Consider the following 25,702-nt stretch of genomic DNA (forward strand, 5'->3'; position numbering starts at 1 on the left):
CCCCGGCTGCTGGGCAGGAACCGGTATTTGTGTCTCCTTAGATGGAGATGCTGGGAACTCGCGGAGATAAACATCGGTGACCCGCTGCTCTGCGGGGATGGCCTGGTTCACGGGCTGTTCCCGTGATGACAGAGCCTGTTTGAGTTGTCACCACCCTCGCGGTTGTACACGTTCAGTTGTTTCAGGAGCTGTGCCCAAACTCACCCCCATACCCCCCGCAAAGAAAAGGAAAAAAAGAATTAAAAAGGTATGTTTGCCTTTTTAACCCAGCCATTCCAGAAGCCTGGTTCAGAGCCTGACTATACGCAGCTGAACCAGCCTGAATGAGAGTGGTGTGTGTTTGTTGGAGGCCGGGAGCCCGTAGCTGGAGGAGATCAGAGGGGTGGTAAGGAACAAAAAGCCTCAGCCAAATCTTTTGAAGTAAAAGCAAAATGGGGCAGAACTTGGATGGTGGATTGCACTGGAGTTGCTACATAAATGCCCAGTCTGCCACCCCAGCGTGTTATCAGTGAAATGACGAGTGTGACTGTCCTCATTCCGTGCTACGATGGACAACTGCTCCTGGGCAGCCTGATTTAATGTAGCAAAGCACTTAAACTGGTTAGTTCTGCAGTTCGGAAACCACTGTTCCTAATGCCAGATAACTGAGAATCAGTAGCACTGCAAATAGCACAAGTTTTTCCTTTTTTCAAGGAGTGTAGGTGTATTAATGCGCACTGAGACATGGCCAAATCTGTACAGCCAGGCAGGGTCAAAGCATGTTATAGACCAGCGGCTCTACGCTGCTGTAACGATGTCTGACCTACTCCTGTTTAGATTCATTTGGCTGGGTATAAACTAACAGCCTTTCTCAAAGTAACTTGTACAAAGCACCCTGCAGCAAGCCTTTTCTCAACCTTGTAAAATGCCGCTTTGGATCGAAACTGGTCTATCGCAGGAATATCAAATCCTACAAGCATGAGATAAACAACACTGGCAACGAAAGCGCAGAGCTATTTCCCACCAACACGCATCAGCGGCATCAGACAGCTGTCTCTGGTGCGAGGACAAGCCCTGTCACAGTCTTGTGCTCCTTTCTCACTTAAAGAAACGAAATGGTGATGATGGTTCCTCCTTTAATTCTTTGAGAAACAGCTACTGTGTGGTTGTAGTATTTGTGGTTGTCTACTAGGAGTATCTGAAATGCAGTTGAATCATCTTATCAGTGGCTTAATTTTAAGCTTAAATGTTTTTATAGCCACTAGTCCGGATTATATCTGATTATAAATATCCTTACAATGTTAGCCATCGGATACTGGGAAGGAGTTTGCCCCCTCTTACTCCTTTCTTCTTGTTGCATCTCATTTGGTGAAATGTTTTATGACAGGTGCCAGTACCTGCTTGTTTCCAGTCGTTCCTCATCACGCTGATAAACGGAGAAAGGCTCTGAGCTCTCTCTTCCTCTGAGAAGCAGAATGAGCATCTTAGCTTTTCCCCGGAGCTCGATGTATTATGAGTTGACACTCCTGTTATCAGACACTTTGCATTCAAACTACCTTTTGTAGCCGCTGCAGCTGATCTCTGTATACGGTGGGATTTCCCTTATTTCTAACACAGTGATTTTTTGCTCAGTGGCAGTTCGTTGGTCTTTCCAACAGCATTTGAAATGTTTAGCTATATTCATCTAACAGACCCTTGCCTAAGGGAATGCACGCTGTGATGCGCTCTGAAGTTCTCTTCCCCTGCAGTCTCACTGCTACAGGTACCGCTGCGCAGCCCGCAGTCAAAACACTCCCGACAGCTCTGCCTCGAACCTGGGCTTCCGCTGCGCAGCAGACGCCGCGCCGGAGCTGCCGTCACGCCGGGACGTCAAGGGCTGAATTTCACCCAAGGAGGAGAAGAGATGCGTGGAGTGTCACTTGCTGGTGACACAGAAGAGAAAAATGTAGTGCTTTGAAGTTCCTGTTCAGGGAAGAAAATCCAACACTACTCAACGTTGCTTGAAGAACTTTCCTGTATTTATCTTCAGGGAACCTGGCCTGGACTTTTCTCCTGACCAAACCTTTTATCGGTGAACTCTATTTGGTTTTTAGCAAGAGTTCTCTGGGGTTAAATAGCACAAAACTGAGCAGAAACATGCCGATTGTGTTTTAAAAGGTTAATTAATAGCTCCTTTAGAAAATATCTTTATTAAATAGTTTTATTTATGTATAGTTTGAATTTCTAAGCTCAAGTCCAATAAACGAGGACTTTATAAACTTCTAGACAGCTTTAAAAGAAAACTGAAGGGGTTAAGAAGAGGTGAGGATGGGAAGACAGAGCGCTATCGCCAGGGGCAGTTAGTGCAGCCCTTGCATTACGTTCCTGTTGTAGTGAAAATCAGGTCCTGAAATGTGCTTTTTCTGGTGAGATACTTGCACCTCTTTAGAAAGTGCCTTCTGCAGCTGAGGGGTGATAATCCTCAGGGTCATGACGTGATCAGAAATTATGTACATATTTGAATAGAATTCCAGGCATTTATTTATGCTAAAGACTTTTATTGATGGAAAAACACTGGCAATTTCTTTTTGAATTTCTCTTGGACATGGTGCAGGCTTATTTTGGGGACTTGCAAACTGCAAAAATGGTATCATTAGAAACTGAAGCTAACACAAAATTTCACTCGAATAAAAGATCATTAAAATGAAAAGGTGGGAGATGTAACTGTGAGACCTAAGGCCTAATAAGGTAAATTTTGAAACTGTTCTGTTTAAAAAAAAACAAACAAAACCAAAAAAAAAAAACCCCAACACACTAAAAAACCAAAGGACTTAAAAGGAGAGGCATTCTAGCAAGGAGGAAGGGAAATGGGAATAATGAAAGCAGGGGATAAAGGTAATTCTAGCAAGCAGAAAAAAAACAATTCCAGAATGACACCACTATGACTTGGCACTCACACGAGCATGATGAAAGCTGTGGTAAATATTTTGCGTAGTAAAGTCTGCCTTACCAGCATTAAATGTTTAATTAAAATCTATGCATTAAAAACATCTATTTTACTGGAAGTAATAAGGAAAGAGTCTGTTTCTATCTTTCTAAAAGTCATGTCTCTGCCACAAGAAGGAATACACTTTATAAAAGATTTTGCCTAGAGTTGGTTTTATTTTTTATTCTGGAAAAAAATACAATTCCGTGTATTGGAAAATTCTTACAACTTTTATTTAAATAAAAGGCTTTGTGATGCCGCACCATCAGGTGTATGTCAGTCAAGGCTCGTTGTGCTGCGGGTGGCACGAGGGGGAAAGTCTTCCTGGTCTGCGGAGATGGTGGAATGTGTCCCATTTATGCTGCTTTTGTTTGCGTAATGGTTACTGTATTTTATTACAAGATCTTTCATTAAACATCTTTGAATTAATCTGATCAGATTTCAATGGGAAAGTAAACCTCCAAGCTTGAGTGAGCATTGACTATTGAAATATTGCTAATCATTACTGCACTTTGAGAGTAGAAAGGAGGGAGGATTACACGGAGCTCGCAGTCTGAGCTGTCTGATGAGATCCAGGGAGAGCGAGCGCACTGAACTGAGAAGGGGCAGACTGGGACCCAGTGAAGCCCAAAGGAACACAGAGGGAAAAGCGAACAGAAATTCAGCAGGTAGAAACAAGAGTCTGTTTTCTTTTTTAGTCCCTTATGAGAGGATTTTTTTTCTTTTTAGTAGGATTTTGCTCTGCACCCCCAGGCATATAAAGTCTAATGCGTGTGCTATATGGAAAAAGGCTGTTAACAATTACCATCGTGCTTTAGAACTCAAGGACAACAGAATTTCATGTTCTTGCAAGGCCTTTAACGTGGCTGGCTATTTTCAACAGTACAAGGCTCTCCTGTTCCATGCTGGGGAAGTTTGTTCTAACCAGGTAATTGATAGTCAGTTCATGTCCTAGAAGCCGCATCAGCTGGCTGGGACTGAAAGGGTCGGATTGCGGAGAGACAGAAGGCTCGTCTGTGTTCTCTGGTTTAAGGCTGGTGATGCAAGGACTAGATATTCCGAATGCTGTTTGGGGGGTTGTGTTCTGGGGTTATTTTTTTTTGAATCTACACTTCCTTAACTACTCAAAGTCATGCCAAGTACATATTCATAACAGGAAGCCAGCAAACAGTGCTGTCATCTTGAAAACCCATCTAATCTTGAGGAATAGAATACAGATGGTATAAAACTAGTCCTGACACTTTTTCCAGGAGGGAAGGAGGAAGTAGATTGGATCATCCACTCCCACCCCTCCAGTCCAGCAGGCTGAAGGTGGCTGGCGCAATGCCCTTTTGGGGAGGAAAACCAGGTAAGCCCTGAAATAGGACAAGAGACCTCGTAACCTAAGCTGAATTCTGGTATCTCATGCATCCTGAGTTACAGGACCTGGAGAACTTCTCTTCTGTAGAAGCAGACACCCTTTGTTGGACAAAGAATAAAGTTAATGACCCCTCGGCTTGTAAACTGCTTTTGACAAGCAGCTGAAATCCTTTGGAAGCTCTTGCTCTGGCAGAAGTGACACTTAATGATTAACCCTAAGAAAAATCACGTGGTCATCTTTATATTAAACTAAAACCACAGCTGTATCTAAATCTCAACAGCAGTTCTTCACAATTGAAGCATGAGATATTTATTAAATGGGGGAAAGCTAACACTGAAGCTTATCAAGGAGGTATAGGGAAACACAAAGATTTTGTTTAGCAAATAGCAAAATAATAGCAGCAAAATGTCCTTTATCCCATGTCAGTATCAGGTTAATCTTTCAGGTCCAAACCAAAGTTGTCTTTTATTTAGGAAAAAAAAAAAAAAGTTACCAATGGTCTGCACAACAGCTGATCCCCCCGAGATGCGCTACTGTGTGTGTGTGTCAAAGGTAATGAATACAATTAAAAATCAAACTGTACAGAGCAAATAACCCAGGGGTTTGTGCCACTGATATGATACTGCAGTGACTGTAAAAAGTAGCACTGCAATTTATCTGTCTTGTATATCAAAGTTGGGGGAAATTCAAAACAAGCCTCTTTGAAGCTTCCTTAATTTGATCGTTCAAGAAAGGAAGTGACGTGCAGTTGCAGAATGTACCGCCATCCGGCAAGTGCTCTCGTGTGTCCCTGGTGTGAGGAGATGCTCAGTAAAGCAGAGTATGCGTGTTAGATCTGTACAAGAACGGTGAAAAGAGGTAATGACCTTCGCTGGCTGCTGGGAAAGGACAAGCCTTGCTTAATGCTGTCTGGTTCTGTAGGAACAGTGAAAACAGATCAGTTAAAAAGTGAAAAGAATGCTCATGTATCTGCCAGCTTTTCAGCCGTGTAAAAAGACAAATTTTTTGTTGTTCAGATGTACTTCTCTATTTCCTACTTTAATCCATTTCAGAAGTCAGAATAGCAGCATCACACTGCTTTGGACTACAGAGTCTGAATTTGCTTCCTGAGTGTGTAATTATAGTGCTGGAAAGTAACATGGACATGCTGCTTACTATTATTGCAGAAATCTTATTAGATGAGCCTTGAGATAGGCACGATTTAAAAAGACAGGATGATTATACGGCTCAGAGCCTAGAGTACTGCGCCGTTTACGCAGAAGTTAAATGGTAATGAAACCAAACTAGTCATTTAAAACCAGGTTTCGGCATGCAGCTAGCTGTGACTGGAGATGGAAAACAGGGCAGGGACAAAGCATTCAGGCTGATCTTTCTGGGCAAGTTTTTTACATCAATAATTATTCATTTATGTGTTATGGAACAAAAGAATTTATAGCAAGTAATTTTTTTAAAATAAATTATTTTGATAGGATTTAAGAAACCTAAGGCCCTTTTTGCAAACATCAACATTCCTTGGTCTCATTCTCTTGTGTAATTTTTGGTGACGTTTCTCATTGTTATCACATGTCCTTTCTGTGTACCAACGTTCAAGTTCATTCTTTGAGAAAGGTACAGATTGAGAGAGGTGCTTTATCATACAGCAAGCTGGCAGAAGAAAACAAGAAACTGGTTTTGGAACATCTTGAAGCTCTGGTGCTCCCTCGTATCACACCATCCACTTTGAAAATGGTCTCTAGGATGTTGCATGAAATTATTCTCAAAACTTGTCTTCTAGCTGTTACTGAAAACCACACGTGCTTCCTTGGTGGAATACACAATCAGAATTTTATTTAACTACTAGGGAAAATGACATTTTTAAGATATTCTTAGGAACTGAAAAGCAGTGGAGAGCTCCCCGAACAAGCCTCTGGTGTGGAAAAGAGGGAGCTGTCCCAAGGTAAGAAGGAAGCGCATGTGCGGGAACCACAGTAGCAAGGTTTTCTCAATCTGTTATCTTCCTCTAAAGATTTTTGTTCTCTATTACTTATTGGTAAATTATGGAATCTTCCAGAATAATCATATGAAAGTTCCTCTCCAGCAGAAATATCAGTGGCTGCAAAAAGTGCCAGTTTAGGCACCATTGAGTCAACTCGAACTGGCACCATAAATAAATTCGGTTCACAAGAATGATTCAGGAATCTGCCTACGTTACCGATGTACGTAGGGTCAACAAAAGTCTCCATTATCCGACCACTATGGAGGTGCTCCCTCACCGCTATAATGTAGTTCGAAGCCTTTGATGTCTGGGCCTGAATTCTTCTACGTGCCTCATTAAAGCCTAAAACTTCACCAGCGTATTCACAAACAAATCTTCCTTTAGCTATGAATTCCAGAGTGCGAACACCCCACCCTTTCTTCTCAGTCTTGAATACCTCAAGTCTGAATTGCAAACCCCTCTGAACAACCCTGTTTTGACAGGATTCACCACACTGGCACATGGAATTGCATTCAAAAACAGGCCTGGCATATTCCTCCTCTTTCTCTGTGGGCTGGAGGCACAAACTGTTGTAATTTTCACCACGGCAAAGACAGGAGCATGTGTGAACCACACAGGAGCTGGTAAGACAAGAACATCCTGGAAAGGTGATTTCAGTGGGGTCGATGTCTCCGTCTGCTCCAGCCACGTTGTCTGGGCTATACTGCGAAGAGAACAAGAGTCAAATCCGTGTCATGTTCAATGCTTCTTTCCACAGAGGCTATCGAATTTTTAAGAAATTCATGTCTGGCAATGACTGATCTCTAAACTGAACTGAACACATCATTTCCCTGTAATTTTCTAACCACAAGTCTAACATTTCTAAAATATTTTAAAGAATACAAATCAGATATTCCATATAGACCAAAAAAGAACTCATAGTTTGTTAGTAACTGAATTTCTCAAAATAGTCTACTAGCCAGAAAAAAAAAATTCTTAGCAGAAAAACATGTCAGCTAGTTTACTAAATAGATACTATTTTTATTTATAGAAATAGCAAACTATCTTTAAAGTAATTTCCCCCTTCAAAATGCTCAATAAGCTACTTATACAGTTAGTCTATAACTATGTTAAGTCACAGAATTTCAAATGTCCATTTTTGTTAAAAATGAAGATACTTTCAATTTATCTCTTCAAAATGTTGCATTCAAAATTGCTCCTGCTAATTCTGTGAGAAAGTGATGATGGTATTGCACTAGCACACCTCTACATATTTAAAAAATGCTGAGCTAACTACTCTATTGTCAGAAAAGAACACAGGATGGTATTTGCTTCACCCTAAATTCTGTCTGCGGGAATAGATGTGCTTCAATTCAAGCAACCCAAGCTGAAAATCAGGTTCTCAAAATTACACTAATGCCCCCAGCAGGTGAATGATTATAGAACAACGGGGCTGTTGCAAAATAAAAGCTGACAGAAACTTTGCTGAATGTGAGAATCAAAATATAAAGACAGCTACATGATATTTTTACTTTCTTCTCAGCATTCATCTTGCAAAGCTTTATTTAGAAACCTGGAGTATGTGCTATTACTAAACATTACATTTCATAGTAGCTTATGTCTGGTAGCTTCTGGGTGTTGGCAAACATCCAGTTCATTCAGGAGGTTCTTTTTTTCATAAACATCAGCTTTCTCAGTCATTTGGCTTTACTTGGAACCAAGTTTAATAGTCCCTTACCTGTTCCCATCTTCTCCCATTCAGTGACTACAAGCTTTCCCATTTTTGATAATTAAGAGCACACCATGCAATTTAGGAAGATTAGGGTCTGTTTGGATTAAGTCTTTCTTTTTCCCCCCAGGCGTATTAGAAGCGACTTCATTCTGGTTTGTGAAGACTCTCTAACACCACTGAAGCGAGCTCCTGAGCAGTAAGGTGTACTTCCAGGAAATGTGTTTGGAACTTAACAAGTAATACAGAAGACAGCAGAGACTGGGCTATGCCTGAGAAAGTATGAAACTAGTTAAGAGTTTAAAGTATGGTCCTGTATTTCCAGATTACACCTGTTCTTGTAAACCGCTTCAGACGGTTGCACAACGAGAAGTGTCTGCCAAGCCTGTCAGATTTTTACTCTCAGTCTAGTTTCAGCCTACAGTCGACGCTAATGCCCTGTAGCACAACAAGTTTATTCCTCCTGAAAGGTGACATGTTAACTACGCGATTAAAAATCTACAAAATGCCACGTATTGAGGAAAAAAAATAATCGCATATGTATGTAACCGAAGCGCACGGCCAAGAAAGAGCGTATAATGAGGCTTGTACCGAGGGGCCGGTCGTGGAGGTGTAAGGAGCCCCACAACCCTCTCTGGCGTCCCCGCCTCGGGGGTGTCCGGGACGGGCTGGCGAGGGGACGCACCGGCAGGCGGGCTCCCTGAGGCGCCGCGGGCCGCGCTGGCCTCTTGTCCCCTTCCTCTCCTCTCTCAGGTCCCCCTTCCCCCCACCGCAGTCTGGTTCCCGGGGCGACCGCGGCCCCCACCCGTACCTGAAAGGCCGGCGGGGCCTCCCCGTGCGGCCACAGCCCGACAGCCACCGGCTCCTGCCCGCCGCTCAGGTCCGCCATGGCCCCGGCCACCGCCTGGACCCCGCCCCCCGGCCCCGCGGGGATTGGCTCTCCGCCCCGAAGCTTCTCTTTGATTGGGCAGAAGGAGTGACGCGCGGCGTGCGGGTGCGTAGGTGCTGCGGTGGCGCGGGAGTGGGCGCTTGCCTGGCGCGGGTTGAGCGCCGCCATCTTGTGGCGAGGATTTTCAGCGAGGCCGGCGCGGTGCTGGGCCGCTCGTTGCGGAGGGGCTGGGCGGCCGGGGCGGCTCCACGCTGCCCTGCGCCCGTGGGATGAGACTGCCCTCGGCCGAGGGCTGAGGGAAGGCGGTGCGGTTGCCGTCCTGGGTCACTCCCCGCGATGGGGCTGCCCCTCTGGAAACGGGTGCGGCTTTGCGTGATACGTGTGAAAGTACTCAAACCTGAGTAATTTTAAATGTTAATTAGAGGCTACTGAGTTATTTTAATTTTTCATGTGACTGTAAATCCTTGCTTATTTTGAAGGTATTGGAGTGGGGCTTTGGCAGGTTTTTTTGGTGTTTTTTGGGGGTTTTTTGTTGCTTTTTTTGTTTCTCTGTTTTAATTCTTCCTGGCTGGTTTACACTTTCAGTTAACCTTTTATATATAATTTTTTTTTTTAAAGTAAGTTAATGCATTTTGTAATGTGGGTGGGAAGTCTTGTATTCATATCTTACAAGGCCTAGAAGTTCTGTCAGCTGTGGCTGGGCAGTGGGGACTGGCCACCTCCTGTCTGGGGATGGAAAAAGCTTTGGCAGGTTTTGTACCTACAGCAATGTAGAGCGAGGCCATAATCTTCCCCTTGGCTACTATGTCAGGACGTAATTCATTCAATTGGTCTTCTGGCTGAAGGGAGATACGGGCCCATGGAATCAAGCTGTGGATTGATCTGGAAGGCTTTTCCAGTCCTATATATGATGTTCTTCTAGAGCAATCATGACAAAGTTGCTTCTGTGCTGTGTGATAAGAGTAGAGCAGTCACAATGGGGTCTCGCCTCCCCTTTTCTCTGTGAACAGCAAACTGAGCTGTGGCTAGGCAAAAGGAGTCAGACTCGTGTTCTTTGGATGCTGATGGTTCCATTAGCTTTTGTATTTGCCCCTTGGGTCAGTTTTGGTGCCTAAGGTTGAGGAAGCTCTTACTGGCTCTTCACCTCCTTTTCCCCTTTGTGTGAAGCATGTGTTTTCCTTTTGAAATCAATTACCACATCCGGAAACGATCTCCTCAGACTTAGGAGGCAGAAATGCCTGGAGCATGCTCTGTGCCCCGCCAAGAAGGTGTTATTTTTGTGTGTGTCTTTCACTGTGGTGATTATTGATGTGATTTTTCTGATCCCTCTTTTGTGCACCATCCAGGAAATGAAAGGAGTCTTCATGTATTGTGTCACCTTCTGTCTGCCTGTGAAGAGGAGCTGAGCAACACCAGGAGAGGTACAGGTGAGACCAGACAGTGAAGTCCGTGTCTGTGGGTTGGACGGTTAATGGGGTAGCAGAATTGTTAGGAAGATAATGAATGGGGTTGTTTAGGATTGCACTCAGCCTGTAAGAGAAGGGAAGGTATGGAAGAGGAGTTTCTAGAAGTCTGCCTCCCAGTATCTGGCCAGTATAATTTTGGGGAAGAGTTTGATCAGTTTAAGCCTTGGATCAGTGTATGCTGCTGTGAATGTAAAGGAAATGTAGCATCGGCACTTCATAACTGAATGGAATGAAAACGGTGGAAGGCTTTAAATACACATAGCCTGTCACTTGCAGTTTGTCCACCCAAGCGGCTGTACAGCTCCTTCCTGTGGATCGCTCTGAGCCCTGCCTTCTTGGGGCTGATGCTTTCCTCCTGTGAGGACTTACCATTGTGGGGATGGTGGTAGATCCATTTTTGTGAGACAGATGATGAAATGTTGAGTGATTGCAGAAATTAAAATAGGCTTTGGTTTTGTAGTTTAGGGCTTTCTGTTATTACCAAATTGACCTTTATCTCAAGACACACATAATTTGGCTGCTAATCCTTAGTGCCAGATGGAATTCTTTTCCATTTTTAAATGACAGAAGTAATAAGTCATTACTCTGTAGTAAAAGAAACAGATTGCTTATATGTACAGGAGATGGGGTTTTGGAAATCAGCAAAAGGTCATGGAAAATCTAGTGTTTTCCTCCTTCTCCTCCTCCCCAGGGCTTCTATTGTATTGAACTACAAATGGGTTGAACTGTTGAGATGTCCAGGTTGGGTGAAAGATTGATGAAAGCTCATTTTAATTTTTGATGTAAAATTGTTGTTGAAACAAAGCTTAAAATTGAGATGAAAGTGTGAACTGTGTGTGAACTTTGTTATGCTGAACTAAGGCACCTGGTGCAGCTGTGAATTTCTTTTGCAACGCAGTATGCTGTATCTAGGATGAGACTATATGAATCATTTTTCTTTGATATGTTGCGTGCATTTAGATGTTGTTTTTTCTCCCTGAACAAATAATGCTTTCTGCTCATTAGTCATTTTTATGACTGTTTTCTGCAGTTTGTCACATTTCTTAATATCCATCTCATATTTGGAGTTTGGAATGTTAACTGTGCCTGGAACAGTGAGTTCATTTGAGAGCTGTCTTCATCTGACATCATCACTGAATTTTTGTGGCTGATAACTGTGTATTGTAATAAGGTGGTGGAGCTCAGGGGTGTGTGTGAACCAGACTCACCAGGCTGCAAGTTAAGGGAGCTGTGCTCAGGAAGCTATGCGTAATCCTAGTCTAGAAGAAATTAGATATAAAGCTTCTTGTCTTTTCTGGTAGGCAGAAGGCCCTGGAGTCAAAAGAAGCTTTTTCTAAGAGATTTCTTTTTAATGTCAGTGTGCTGAAAGCTAAGAAATCTCAGTGATTTTGTGTATTCATAGTGTCATCATCAGTACTATTGATTGGAAGGGAACTCTGGTGATCTGATGCAACCCTTTCTTCAGCTGGGAGTGTTGCCAATACTTGATCAGGTCAGCTGTGGCTTTCTGGAGGTGACTTCTGGAAAACTCTCAAGGTCTGAGATTTCACAGCCTCTCGGGTCCAGGTTTCAGGACTGTGCCAGCCTCACAGTGAGAGTTTTTTCAAAATGTCAAACCTGAACTTCCCATTGTTTTGCTTTTGTGCCTTATTTATCACTAGTGAGAGGAGTGTGACTCTGTTATCTTCATAATTACTCTTCACAGTGTTCCTTTAGATGAGCTCATAGTGTCCTCCTTGCTGGAATAAACAAGCATATGTCCCTCAAACTTTTCTTGTTGGTCATGTGCTTAGTCTCCTGACATCTGTTGTTCCCAGGTTGAGTGTTTCTTAGCTGCCTTATCCATGCTCTCTTTAGGTTGTGTCTTCTTCCTTCTCTAGTTAATCTTAGATACTTTTTTTTTGTTTTTTTAAATTCCCTTGCTTACAGACTCTTCTCTTTGTGCTGCTTTTCGTCTCATGCCAGGTGTGGATTTTCCTTTGATTTGACCTTCATTTTTGGATAATCATCTCCATCAGGTTAGTGGGCATGTACTCTATCCTTCTGCCAGTCTATTGTGCATCTATTAGAATATTGATTTACAGAGAGTGAACTATAAAAAATCAATATCCCATTAAGTGGAGTAGAGTGACAATGTTCTAAGGCTAGTCAAGTTCAAAGACTAGTGTCTAGACGCTTAGGTGGTGTTTTTTCCCCGATGTGGTCTTGGCTAGGCAGGTAAGATAAAACATACGCATCTTGTTAGGGTTTTGTTTACATGTGTTTGTGGCTGGAAGACTCATTACAAACAACCACATTTTGAGAACTGTTGGCAAAAAAGTACTTTGATGTATTATGACACTTGCAGTTTATTGGTTTTTAGTAGTGAAACGGTAGAATATATATTTTCTCCAGGGTATTTAGGCAGGATATATAGACATGAGCAATCATCTGATATGGCATACTAGTGTCTGCTCTTAAGTGCTGAGAGAATTGTGGAAAGACCAGGTGTAAAGATTTTCTTTTTTTCTTTTTTTTTGTCAGTATGAGATACCTACTACATACACATGATGAATGCAGCTCCCCTGCCTGCCCCTTGTTCTCTGCACAGTAGTCTGCCATCTGAAGATGGTGAATGAAAACATACATATTTTTCTATTTCCTACTTTTGAACCATTCTCAGACCAGTCTGCAGTTATTTTAAGACATGTTACTTGTACTTCAGTATTATTTGTGAACATCTGACTGACCACAGGTATGATTCCCCTTCATGCACTGGATTGCTGTTACTGTCTTTTTAAAAATAGCAAATATGTTAATACTCTCAACTATTAGCTTAGCTAGGAAACTAGATTTTTGTCTGTTTATGGTTCAATTCATTTATGCTTTATAGCTTATAAAATACATTAAAGTACTTCATGGGCTGAGGATTTGAAATGGTGAGAGGCTGCAGTCTCTGCAGCGAGCGTGCTGTGGCGTTGTGCAGTGGTGTGTGGCTGGCATGCAGCCTGCTCTCTGCAAGGCCCAGCTCATTATCTGCGAGTCACACCTGGCCCTCGCTAAGTTTGGAAGCAGGATTTCTGAGGGTCAGTCCTCAGCTTGGGGCTCCTGCCTGGTGAAACTCTCTCCTGCTGTGTGCTAATGAGTTTCTAAATCTTCCATGAGTAAATGGATGCTGGAGTGAAATGTCTGGTAATCATGTTTGTAAATCCAAAAAAGGAGAAGTTGAAGATCAGTTTATTTAAGTATGCCATAGCTGTGCAGAGAAGACTGACCTTGGAAAATGCTGTGTTTGAATAACATAGTTTATCAAAGTATCTCCAAGTGCTTTGCAGAGATAGATGGACTTTGTTTCCTTTCTTGTACAGATAAGAAAACTGATGCAGAAACACATGAAATGAGTTATCCAGTGGTTGAGCTATTGTTCTTGGTTATCGCATTTCATCTGTCACCATATGCTGCTCTTGCCGCATCGATTAGGTGATATGAACCATAAATCTCATTGCCAATACACAAACGCAAAGTCTTGACTTTCATATGAGTAAGAAAGTTATATAACTTAACATTTTGTCACATCCTCAGTTGTAAAAAAAAAAAAAAAAAAAGTCTAGAACAATGGGAACAATTCAGATCTTGCCATGCAAATTGCTTCCTGATTAATAGCAATGTATTTCAGTGAAAATTAGTCTCAGGATGTATTTCACTTAAATAAACTTGCATCTATAAAGTATTTTGGCCTGACAGCGGTAGGTGAGCCACTTGCAAAGACTAGATGGACCACCCATCTACTCAGTAAAATTATAATAATAGTTTTGCAGGGAATCTGTCCTGAGTGTATTTTTATGCTTTTGTTAATACAGAATGCTATATAACAGCATTCCGATTAAATAGATTTCTGTGTAACGATATTTCTTCAAAAAAACCCTCATTACTAAGTGAGGCATAGAACTGCCTTGCAGACTGAAGGAGTTTCATCCCTATGAAGTGCACGTCAAATTTCTTCTGTGCTCCCCATCTGCCTTGTGTGAAAAACCTTCCTTTGACATCAGTGACCTCTGGCAAGCCCTCTGTAGATAAGGAAGATGTATACACCATTCAGGTCTTCTATGGACTACGTATGTAATGGACAGTTTCAAGGGACAAAGCCGGTGTTTCAAATTGATGTATTAGTACTACAGTGTGCTTAGCAAACTTCTGCTGCAAAATTTGGTGTGTAGTTTCACTTAACGTGCTGCTGCTTTTCAGCAGTTTGCCAGAGACAGAATTGCATGTTCTAGCACTTGCAGGAAATGAGTAAACGAAGCTGAGAGAGTGCCATGTAGATTTACTGGGCTGCCTTTCACCAAAATGGTGGTTGTGCAGTTCCTTTGACCCTTGCCTCTACAGGGTGGTTTAGTTTATGGCTAGCGTGGCATGGTAGCTTTTGCGTTTTTATTAGGCTGTGCCTAATTTATTATGTGTCTTCAGCACCAGATATATTTGACTGCAGTAGTGTGAGTAACTGTTTTCACACTGCAAGTGCTTTCCTGGCCGTTCAGGTGGGTCTGTCCTGTATGTTTGGGACCACGCATATTGTGAAATATACAGCTGAAGCCAGACTAAGGTAAAGCTTCAGTTTTCTGTTACAGCTGACAGTGACAACAGCATCTTGTCACTATGGGCTGCAGCGTGTCGGAGGCTCACTGGTTTGGCGCGCACAGAGCAGTCACCATGGTGTTGGTGAACGATGTCCTCATAGAGATGTGTGTCTGGTGCCAGGGCAGGGCTTGCGGCTGCTCAGAAAGTTACTGGTAGCTTTGCATAGCTGGGTTTTGCGGGGTATCTAAAGTTTATTTCAGGGATACGTGTTTTCTTAGCCTTTACATTGCATGTTTTATATATATAGGAAGCAGTTCTAACCTTTTGTGCTCGGAGGCGTGGCCGGTCACTGCAGAGGTTCATACTGCGCCCTGTCAGGAAAGGTTCACAATGCCGGGATCTTCAGGTTTCTTTTGTTTCATGAAGATGTATTCCCCTACTATTAAGGGTATTTTCAGTGGCTTACTGTCAATTCTGTTGTGTGTTGTACTGATTCAAGCTGTCTTCAGGCACACATGCTGTACATCAGCCATATTTCTGGTCAGCGTGAGCCCAAAATCAATGTACCTGTAGAGGGAAATGTACAGTTTTGTCTTGGGAAACTGGGGTGATCTTCCAAGCTGTAAAAGACAAGTAGGCAAAGACTGTGGCACTGAATGTGAAATGAACTCTGTGCACTCTGAGACTGTAGTGTTAATCACGTTTCGTCTTGCTGGTTAATGTCTCCCAAGAACTGTTGGAGTGCAAGTCGTGTAAAACCACACATAAGCTAAGGCTGATGGAGAACTGTACTGCTCTGTGAATAAAATAGGAGGTTGAGTTAGGCATAACCATTTGTATCTTCAGCGAATGTTGGGTCAGGCATGATGGACTGTGGAACAGCTCCTTCCAGTTCTTGTCACACATAGCATCTTGGTCTGTAGCCTTCCCTTTACTGAATGATTTGACAGTAATAAAAATGGCTTCGGAGTTTTATGTTTTGGTTGGGTTTTTTTGTGGGTTTTTTTTTATTATCCCTAAGCAATATTTGCTTAATATATTACAAAATTTTCAACCTGATGATCCTGTACTATTTATGCTTTCAAAAAGCTTATATTTTTGCATTTTTTGTATTTGCATTGTTGAGAAAGATGTGTTGCAAGAGAATAAAAGAGTCCCTAATCTATCTGCTCCATAACTGTACTTTGGTTTAAATGAAATTAATGATTTTTCCTTGTTGGTATGACAACAGAAAACATAAAGTTGAAATTAGAATAAGAATATAGGTGAATGTTAACTGTATGTGCTGTAGCAGGTAAATAAATCATTTGGTGATTATAGAATAATAATTCAGTATGGCATGCAGTCAAACATAATGCTTTTAAGAGGGGAGGAACCGTATGAAGAAAGAATTATGTGTGTTTAATATAGTATTTCAATGTGACAGTAAATCAATTCCCCTCGTCAAATTATATGAACAAATTTATGAGTATGTGCGTATCTGGAGCAATTAATAGGCCATCTTGTGTAGGACTGAGATACCTAGTTTTGCACTGTAACCTTTAAATACGATTTATCTCAAAGGCGTAATGCTTAAAACTTAATGTTTCTTTCAGAAGAAAATTCAGGAATAAAAAAGGAAAATAACACCTTAATAAAAAAGTTAGTTTTCGTAGCGTTCCATTGCTTAGAATTTAATTACCTTTCAAAGCTATTAATTTTGATGTAATCTCTCAATTTTTATCATAATATTCTCTGCAATGCTATTTCTGCTTATTTTACAAAATGAACATTTTCGAGTACCCGTCAGTCATTCTGAATGCTTTACAGTCAAGTGCAATCCGAGTAACTGGGAGCCATGAGAAATGGTCTAATGCTGTACCCTTAAGCATGGGCAAGTATCGTGTAAGTGACAGCACTGTGCGTGCAAAATCCAGGTAGCAGGAGGCATGGCCTGGATGCCCAGGGAGTGAATCAGCAAATGTGATTTCTGTTCATAGCTTGGCCACTAACTTCTCATCAGAAGCCCTTGTAGCTTCTCTCTGCGAGCTCTTCAGAGCTGGGTCCGTGAATGTGCGCTGTGGAGTGCTGCTCTCGAATGATGCCTGCAGGCTCTAAAGCAGGTAAAAAAGGGAATAAAAAAGAAAGAGTTGGAACTGAGTTCTACCTGAGCAAGTAAAAATCTATTTCTGTACACGACTTTAAAAATATGAAGAATCTGTCTAGATGCCATCTTGCTTTTGGTAGCTACGTTTGTAACACTGCTTTCTCCGTAGCAATCCTTTCTGAAGCAGGTAATTCTGGATTGATAGGGGTATCAGAAATTATTTGCCTAGTGAGGGTCTAGCTAGAGAAACGATTTTCCATGTAAATTTTTGGGATATAAAGAGACAAATTAATTGCTGTTTTTCTGGTAAGAAGCTGAAGTCATCACCAAATTTTTGAACATCATTAGTTAGTCTCTGCTCTGTGGCAAGTTACTTGCCCTTTCCTACTTCTGGGGAGTAGGAACAGCAGCTATCATTGTAGGAGGGAAGAGCAGGGAATGTTTGATAAGGTCAGCAATGTTGGTCTTAACCATCTGCAGTGCTCTGTGAAAAGGACATGTTTTGAATATGTTTGTAAGTCATCTCCAGCCAGCTGTCATCCTTATTTGTTGTAACACTGACTACTTTGAAGTGCTCCTCCGTATAAAATGAGCAGACTACAATGGGGTTGTGTGCTGTACAAGTCAGCTACATGTGTACCAACAGCACTGTTGTCAGTGAAGGTGTGCATAAAGGTGTCGAAAGCAAGATCCCTAGGCTTTGCTACCACATCGCAGCGTAAGGCAGCTCAGGGTCTTGAAGGAGGCCCATGCAGCCCTTCCATTCTGTGGGGTTTGTTTTCGGCAGAGGGCAGCAGTTTGCATAATCTAACAGTCAGTATGGGGGGTAAAAAAATGTGGTTATCTGCTTCAGGTAGCAACCAGCAGATCTTATTTTGTGTCTCCTTTGAAGAAGGAAATAGCCCTCAGGAGCCGAACAGCTAGATGAACTGGTTCACCACTGCATTGACAGTGGTAGACCTTTCCTTCCCTTGCACCAGACCACCCGTGGCCTCTTCTGTGCCAGTGGCTGCTTCCTCAGGGATGTGATGGAGCTTTCTCCGTTAGTTAACTCATGAAGCTCAGTGATGAGGAAAAAGTAGCCAGCCTTCTTGTGCCAAGAAAGTCCTGAGCTTAGCTGTGCTGTGTGGTCATAGAGTCTTCAGTGTCTTCAGTAGCAGCTTGAACCTCTTCCCCGGAGAGAGCTTTACTGGGGTAAGTGTGTGTTTGAAGAAGTTCTTCAAGTTAGGCTAAAAGCACAACAACTCTTTGCATGTGTCCAGGCTCTGGCATCCCATGGATTAAGAGTTCCCCATGGGTGTTCTCCAGCTCTGTTAAGGATCTCACAGCAGGTATTTCCAGACATACAAATCAAATCTAAAACTACAAATGTGAAGATCCCAGTGTTACGCTGGGGAGTCTCCATGTAGAAAGTTAACATTTTAGGAATTTATCACTGAACATCATTAATCTCGTCTTTGGTGCTGACCTCCATGATGCATATCCTTTGCATGCAGCCCACATCACAAACTGCTGCATAGGCAAAGGTGAGGGAGTGAACGCTGCTCCTGTTTGAAAAGCAGTTGAACTGCTGTGGAAATAGTCTGCTCTGATTTTAGGTTAGCTTTAATTGGGTTCGATGCCATTTGTTTCTATTGTTTTAAAGAGTTTGGAGAAGCATAAAGACAGTTACATAGTTAAGATATAGCATGAATCACACAGGAGTTAGCATCTTCCTCAGAAGTATTATTTAACTGGCAACATCTAAAAGCTAGTAGCTGACAGGTGTGCTTGGGGGATTGCATTTAGCAAGAGTATTTCCCAAATGTGACATCATGTTTTCAGCTATGGCTTGTTTTTTCACCTTTCCTCCCAACTTCTCTAAGTGCTTCTTGATTTATGGTTATTTCTCCCTTATCATGTGGCTGAGAGCGCATTACATTTGTTCAAAACAGAGGTCAAATAATAAGGAAGAGGTAGAAGACCTGTACTTCTGAAAGCTGCAAGTAAGCTGCATGTCTTCTCACAGAACAAACCATGAACTAATTTGAACATAGTGGATTTAAAAGCTGTAATTAGTTTTCATGTCCACATATTTTTTTAATCTTAGAAATGAAGAAAATTAATTGTCTGCAGCTAGTATTCCTGGTGACGTGGCCACTAAGAATAAGCAATTTTGATAGAGATCAGGATGTTTCTAGAATCAATTTAGGAGTGATTTAAAAAAACCCAAACCAACAACCCAACAAAAAAAAAAAAACCCCAGAGAAACTTCTATCTGTATCGTATTTTATGACTCTCTTTAGGGGAAGGGGGAGTGAAGACTGACTGTCGTGTCCCAACCTTTATGTAGACCACTGAGCATAGTAAGGTTTTCAGTTCCTCTGCTTGTTGCCAGAGTGCAAATAATAGAAATATTTTAACAAACATTAGAAAATTAGTTGTTTGTACCAACATCCTTACTGATTATTTTTAAATTCCTGCTGATAATTTGGCATGCCTAATAAAGTGGTATATAATCTAATTTTATAATAAAGGGAAGGCTGAACTTCTTTCTTGGCCAGGCGACTGTGTAGTATTGCTGTTGTGGACTAGTCAGCCCTGATAGCGTTCTATGAAATGTGAAAAAAGTGAAAAGCAATCTTGCTTCCAAAGGATTGTTGGTGACCTTTAAATTAGGGCTGGGAGTCTCATCATAAACTGCAACTGCAGGATACATGACTTACTTCCCTTTCCTTCTGAACTGAAAGGTTGTTTTTACTGAAATTACCACTTATTACAGAAAGGTCAAATTCGTATAACTGCATCTCGAGTAAGTAGATAGTGACCTTGTTCATCTTGGCACAGTGTTGGCAACTTCATAGTTCTGTGTTTTCTTTTTTTTTAAAGACCATGCTGTTGTCATTCTTTTATAACACGTTGCAAATAGACACATTTGGGCTGGACTTTCAACTGCTGCAAATTGTTTCTGTTCACTCAAATGAAATAATGGTAAATTACACTGGTGCAAAGTTTGATGCTTTGTGAGTTGTTACTCAACTGGTCTTTCCACTGTCTCCCTAGAAAGCAATGCTTGAAGACTGTGTTTTATGGGTGTTACTCTGCTTTTGCTATTAGGCCTACCAAGACTTTCTATGTCATACGCTGCAGGGTAATTTAAGTCTGCATTGTACTTTGTAGTTGATGACTTATGCGTAGTTATAGGAAGAGTCCCCTAAGTGCCACTAGATTTCAGTATGACCAAATTATCAAATTGTTTAGGGACCTGCTCTTAGACTAGATTTTACAGCTCTGAGTTAGATACATAAAGAATTTCTTTTCCCAAGGCTTGATAAAGGTATTTAGAAACCCAATGCAGTGCTACACAGAAGATTCCCCTTCTACAAGGGCATCATTGTCTTTGGGAAGGAGCTCTTTCTTGCAAAACCAGAGCAGAAGTCACTCTTCACAACTTAAGCAGGTGGCTGTGTGTGCACGTTCTCCCTCTGTGATATCTCTGTTAAAACACTTACTGATGTTGAGAGAGACTTGCATTTCACTTCTTGTTTTGTGTATGCCAAAAAATTTCAGCCACTGGAAAGTTACGAAGCGTGTACATGTAGAGGAGGAAGGGATCTGCAGCAGAGGGTGAGAGATCTTGAGTACCAGACTAGGCTACCATGGATGTGGAAACTAGAGTTAGGAACATGTGGATATTAGTATGGACAGTGTTTCCGCCAGTGGGTGGTGATGTGTCTTCTTACAGAATTGTTTCTTTAGCTGGTAGCTGTCAAAATTTAAGTCCTGATGATGTTTTCTGGAGCTGTTACTTGCAATATTTTGGTGACCTCTTAGAGCTCATATTGCAGGGAGTGTAAACATTGTACATCAGAATCTGTTAGTAACTACTTTCTCCTGCCTCTGCATTTCCGATATATGCGGGTGGCATTAGGCTGTACTTCTGTCTTTGTCTTTGCTGTATGTTTTAAATTATGTTATTTATGATTTTATGTACTTGAAAAGGCATGGTTTTGCCCACAACTCTGCTAGCATTTTGGTACTGTTTTAATCAAATGGATAAAATCTTGAGTTCAGGACTGTACTACTTCAGTATAACATGACCATAAAAATCAGCTGATCTCTTTTGTGGAAAAATGTTAAAAAGACTTTTAGACCATATTTAAACTCTTGACAGGTATGTGTCTGACATAAAATACAGGTCTTGTGAGTCAGGGAAATAGACTGGATATAGACTAGACTCTTCACCTGTGGCTTCAATTTGTTTTTATTTGACTAGTAAGAGAAACATATCTCTATATATTTATCTTTTAGTGTCTTTTTAATGTCAATTTATTCCTGTACTTGTATAGAATTTAGATTGTTATCTAAATATCTGCCAAGAGATGGCAGTGCAATGCTGTTCAATATGCTGGATGAGATTATAGGAAAATCTAGTAGCTATGACAATACAGAGCCTTCTTCCCTGAGGTTTTTGGGGACATCTCCTAGCACAGAACAACATATTTATCAGCGTACTTCCTATATGCTATATTAAACTTAAAAATAATTTCCTGCTTTGCAGTACTCTGTTCATCCCTGGAAAGTGTTACAGTTCCATCCTGCATGCAGAGTAGACTTCTAAACTGCGCCTTGGCTTCTCAGTGTCTCTGCAAGAGAAATCCAAAGGCAACTCTTAAGGCCAGCATCCTTTCCAGCTTGTGTACAGCTGATGTAGATCCACTGACAGTTGTGATGCAGCACTGATTTCTGTTATCTATGGAGTATTAAAAAAAACAAACCAACCAACCAAACCCTAACCCCCCAAATACGAATCACCTTGTATTTCTAGTAGATGCTGTATGTATTCAAGTGAGGCAAGGCTTGTAAAAAGAGGTAATCTCTCTTATTTGTCAGAGTTACAAGGACAGACGAGCTTACTGGTATGAAAGCTCTTCTTCAAATCTCCCTTGCACATTCAGACATTCTAGGCAGACTAGAACACAGAGCTGTTAATACTGAAAAACTTCTTTTTTTGTCTCCAAATACCAAAGTGTTTCTTGGAAAGGGTGGGTAGGAGATCAGAGGTATAGCTGTAGAGTGCTCCATTTCACTGTTAATGTTAAATGGACTTGAGAGGATGTCTGAAAGAGGCTTCTCTGTTCTGTTTTGGTGGGTTGTGCCTGCATTTGACAGATGCATGTGCAGGCTGTAACAGTTTGTCAGTGCTTGTACCTTCCTACACCTCTAAGTGTAATTTAGTTCCTGATGTCAGTCAGAGGCAGTCTGGAGATGCTGGTATTGATAGAGTTGTGTTTTAGAAGAGAAGCCCATGAGGAGCAAGGGAAGCCTTGGTGCTCATCTTCAGAATACACACCATCGCCTAACCAGAGCTAACCCTCCATCAAACATTGTACTGCAGGTTTCACATTTTCTAGTTGTGCATTGTGTTCGGTACCAATGACACTGGAGACTGGTGTTTCTGCTGCACTGTAATCCTGTTGCATGCTCTGTTGCCGCTGCATGTGAAAGTCTTAAATTCAAGCTGGAAGTCTGTCCTTTGAGAATGTCCCCTTTAAAAGAAATATTTGTACAGAAAGCACTTCAATTGGTACTGTTCATTGCTAAAATCTGAGCCTATGTCCATGATACAAGTACTAGACTGTGAAGTAGCCATAACTAAGCACTGTGTTTCTTCTTATCCCTGTAAAAATATATTTGGGTACCTCTGAAGAAAGCTACAGTAATAGCTTTATTTAAAAAAAAAAACCAAACCCTTACTTTATTAACACTCCAGTTGGCCGCAGCATTCCTTAGCTTTTTTTTGCTTAAGGATACTATTCTATCCCCGAGCATTCTCATGCGTTTTGCTACCTTGCCAATGTGTCTGTAATAGTTTAAGCATATAAGTAACCCTCCTCCTTGTGTTGGGGGATGCCAGCAGCAACAGGAACCTCTCATCCACCAGGATGCACCCAGGCACCTGTGTGTGTCTCTGTTAAGTGCTTACCCTTGAATTCTGCTCATTCCTTCCCAGCTAATCTTAGTAACAACTACGTTGGATGTAGCTTGTGCCTGACTAGCTGCTTTTGAGTAACAAGGGATGTGTAGTGACTGGCAAGAGGTACAAAAAGCAAATTACAAAATTAACATATTAAAAAAACACAACACAACAATTGTAAAAAAAAAAAAAAAAAAAAAAAAAAAAGCAGTCTGTGCCCAGGACCTGCTTGATGCAGGAGTTGGCAAGCTTCAGTTTCCACAGGTATGTTGAGCAGACAAAGCTTCAAAAATAAACAAAAAACCCCATCAAAGCCCCCCTTTATTCACAAATAACTTTGGCCAGCTCCTCCATGCTTTCTGTGTGAAGTAGAAGGCCTGGATCTGGCCGTTAGCTTTCAGGGCTACCTCTGTTCCCATGTCCCAACTACGTGCCAGTGAAAATGCGGAGTAGTTGCTGGAGGCTGCTGCACATGTCGCAGTGATCCCACCTTGGCAGAGGTGACACAGGAGAGACCGAGGGGATGAAGGTGTGACGGTGCAGCTCTGTTGATTTACTTGTCTGAAGGCTCATAGTCCTCAAGGGTGCAGATGGCGCTGATGTAAAGCAGAGCGGTCTCCAGGTGCTCCAGCACGCAGTGGGGTCAGGAGAGCGATGGAGTTCAATCACCCGAGACAGAATGCAGGTTTTGAAGTCTTTCTCAAGAGCTTTCAGTGTTCCACATGAATGACCTGAAAGTCACCAGTAATGGGCACAGGGCAGAAAAATCTGGTAATGAGCTTAATTTCTTTCCTCTCCAGATATCAGTGTATCTGGACCTGTGACACTGGCTCACCTTGTGTGAGAAGCTGGTCTTCACTTGACCCACTTGGGCCTTTTATTTGCAATGCAGTGGCTCTTTTCCAAGCTGGCAATAACGAACCCAAGGCGGTAAAAGAACATTAATAAAACATGATGAGGTGTCAGACTGGTTTCATTCCATGTGAACTTGGATAAAGACTGTGTTTGGACTAGGTTTATGTGAAGAATTTGCCGTGTTTGGCTGCTTGTGGGAGAAGATGTTAAATGTCATGTTCCTGGTTTCATCAGCCCACTTCTACAGCTAGGGTTCTACCTCAGATTAACTTTCTGGTGTTTCCAAAATACGCAGTTTCTAATGTTTTCAAAATATATAGTTTTTGGAAGGGAGGGGAGGAGGACCCAAGTACCATTCGAGATAGGTGCTGCTGCTTTCTGTGGGCAGAAGCAACCGGGTTCTTATTGAATTATTCCCCCTTGTACATTTACTGGGCTTTTTTTTCAGTCCAAAATTGTTTTCATTGTCAGTTGAAGAGGTTCCCTCCATTCACAGAGGATGTTACTTTTCTAATCAATACCACTTTGTCAGGACAGTTTTCTAATATTCAGTCCAAATTTTCTCTTTCTCAATACAATCCAATACTGCTAGCTAATGCCTCCCTTACTATAGTAAATATTTTATGCACTTATTCCAATTTCATAGCTTTTTATAATTTGTACTTCTGAGTGCATGTAGTTTCTTGCCTAGTGCAGATCTTGGCTATTTTTCATTTACTCTTGAATTTCAGTGGTCCAAAAGCTTTAATAAATACTCTAGTCATTCTAAAGACATCCTTCAGTTGAAGAAAATGAAGGACTAACCTTTGTAATAAGTAAACAAAATTTATAATAATTTGAAAAATAAACCTAAACTCTGTTGTCCTTCATGGTGCCGGCATTGGTATTACTATTCCAGAGTCATTATTGCAGTCATGATCTCAGTGGTTATGTGTCTCAGCTCGGCTACATTGCAGATGGCTGGCATGGAGACCAAGTTGGTTCTTGGCCAACAAGATATAAAAGTGGTAAGATAAACCCTGAACAAAAATCCAGAGAGGACTGGGCTTTGATCTGTGTCAGCAGAGGCCAGTGGAACTTCAGTGTGCTGGGCTTTTTTTTTTTTTTCTCCAAGGAGATCTTGGAGAACTTTACAGCAGAGGTGAGTGAAGGACTGGAGAAGTGAGGTCCAGAGGACAAATGACTCATCAAAGATCGCCTAGCAGGATGCAGCATGGGACTCGGGTCTTTTGAGTCCATCCTGGTCTTCTGGCCAAACTGCCACAGCAAGAGTAGAGCAATCAGTGCCTGCTGCTGCCATGGTTCTCCTCACCCCTGGGCTCCAGCAGTGCAGTTTTTTCCCCCCTCTGTGTTCTTGCCAAAGACCAGTGAAGGCAGCAGGAGTCTTCCATTGACAGCAGCAGGCTTTTGGTTAGGCCCAGTTTTGCAGAGGAGGGAACATAATCTTCAGCATTAAGCATCTTTAATTCTTGTGGTGTTCAGGGGTTTTTAGATCAAATATTGAGTGAATTCTTGCTTCTTGGAAATGATGGACTGTGTCCTGTGCCAAAAGCATGCTGAGGCTGTTGTGCGTTGTCACTTGGAAACTTGTGTACAATGGCCAATCTGTGTTCCCACTCAGTCAAAATAACTCTTGCTTAGCATTCAGAATCAGCCCTGCTCAGGATTATCTACACATATGCCAGTATTGCAGTGAGTTGAGTGTGCAGGGCAGAATTGAGAGAGAAAGCCTTTTGTTGATAACATCTGTACAATATTAGCTGAAATGTTTTGGATCATTTAGTAGCTTAGACTAGATTTTGTGTACTTGCCTGAACAACCCATTTGTTTGCTCCTGAGTTTTTAGTTGATACGTTCACAAACCTGTGGTCATGGAATGCTAATGAATAAAGTGTGTTGTTACTAA

The 25,702-nt window shown here is 41.8% G+C and overlaps 2 protein-coding genes across 3 annotated transcripts in view; one reads left to right on the forward strand and one right to left on the reverse strand.

Annotated features, from left to right (window-relative positions):
* Positions 1-3,206, forward strand: part of SUMF1 (sulfatase modifying factor 1) — a 39,215-nt gene extending 36,009 nt beyond the window's left edge. The window contains exon 9 of the mRNA XM_063347830.1: positions 1,728-3,206. Coding sequence (XP_063203900.1) covers positions 1,728-1,859 — 132 coding nt within the window. The 3' untranslated portion in view covers positions 1,860-3,206. The remainder of the gene's footprint in view (positions 1-1,727) is intronic.
* Positions 3,207-3,305: 99 nt separating this feature from the next.
* On the reverse strand, positions 3,306-8,932 carry LOC134521404 (histone-lysine N-methyltransferase SETMAR). Of its 2 annotated transcripts, none has more exons than XM_063347832.1 (2): positions 8,799-8,902; positions 3,306-6,982 (listed from the first exon to the last, which is right to left on the reverse strand). In XM_063347832.1, exons 1-2 carry the CDS (start codon positions 8,874-8,876, stop codon positions 6,170-6,172), a joined length of 891 nt encoding a protein of 296 aa, XP_063203902.1. In that variant the 5' UTR covers positions 8,877-8,902; the 3' UTR covers positions 3,306-6,169. The 2 variants fall into 2 exon arrangements, 1 of the variants encoding a protein (XP_063203902.1); XR_010072746.1 differs by having other exon boundaries at positions 6,840-6,977; positions 8,799-8,932.
* Between the last annotated feature and the right edge of the window lie 16,770 nt (positions 8,933-25,702).

Source organism: Chroicocephalus ridibundus, chromosome 10, assembly GCF_963924245.1.
Source record: "Chroicocephalus ridibundus chromosome 10, bChrRid1.1, whole genome shotgun sequence".
In the NCBI taxonomy this organism is placed as follows: Eukaryota; Metazoa; Chordata; class Aves; order Charadriiformes; family Laridae; genus Chroicocephalus; species Chroicocephalus ridibundus.

What these genes read in the sequence shown, in the direction of transcription:
- LOC134521404 (XM_063347832.1), bottom strand. Translation starts at nt 8,876, where the DNA reads ATGGCGGACCTGAGCGGCGGGCAGGAGCCGGTGGCTGTCGGGCTGTGG. An exon ending in AGGCCCCGCCGGCCTTTCAG is followed by an intron (nt 6,983 to 8,798) that starts GTACGGGTGGGG and finishes TTCTCTTCGCAG; the next exon opens with TATAGCCCAGACAACGTGGC.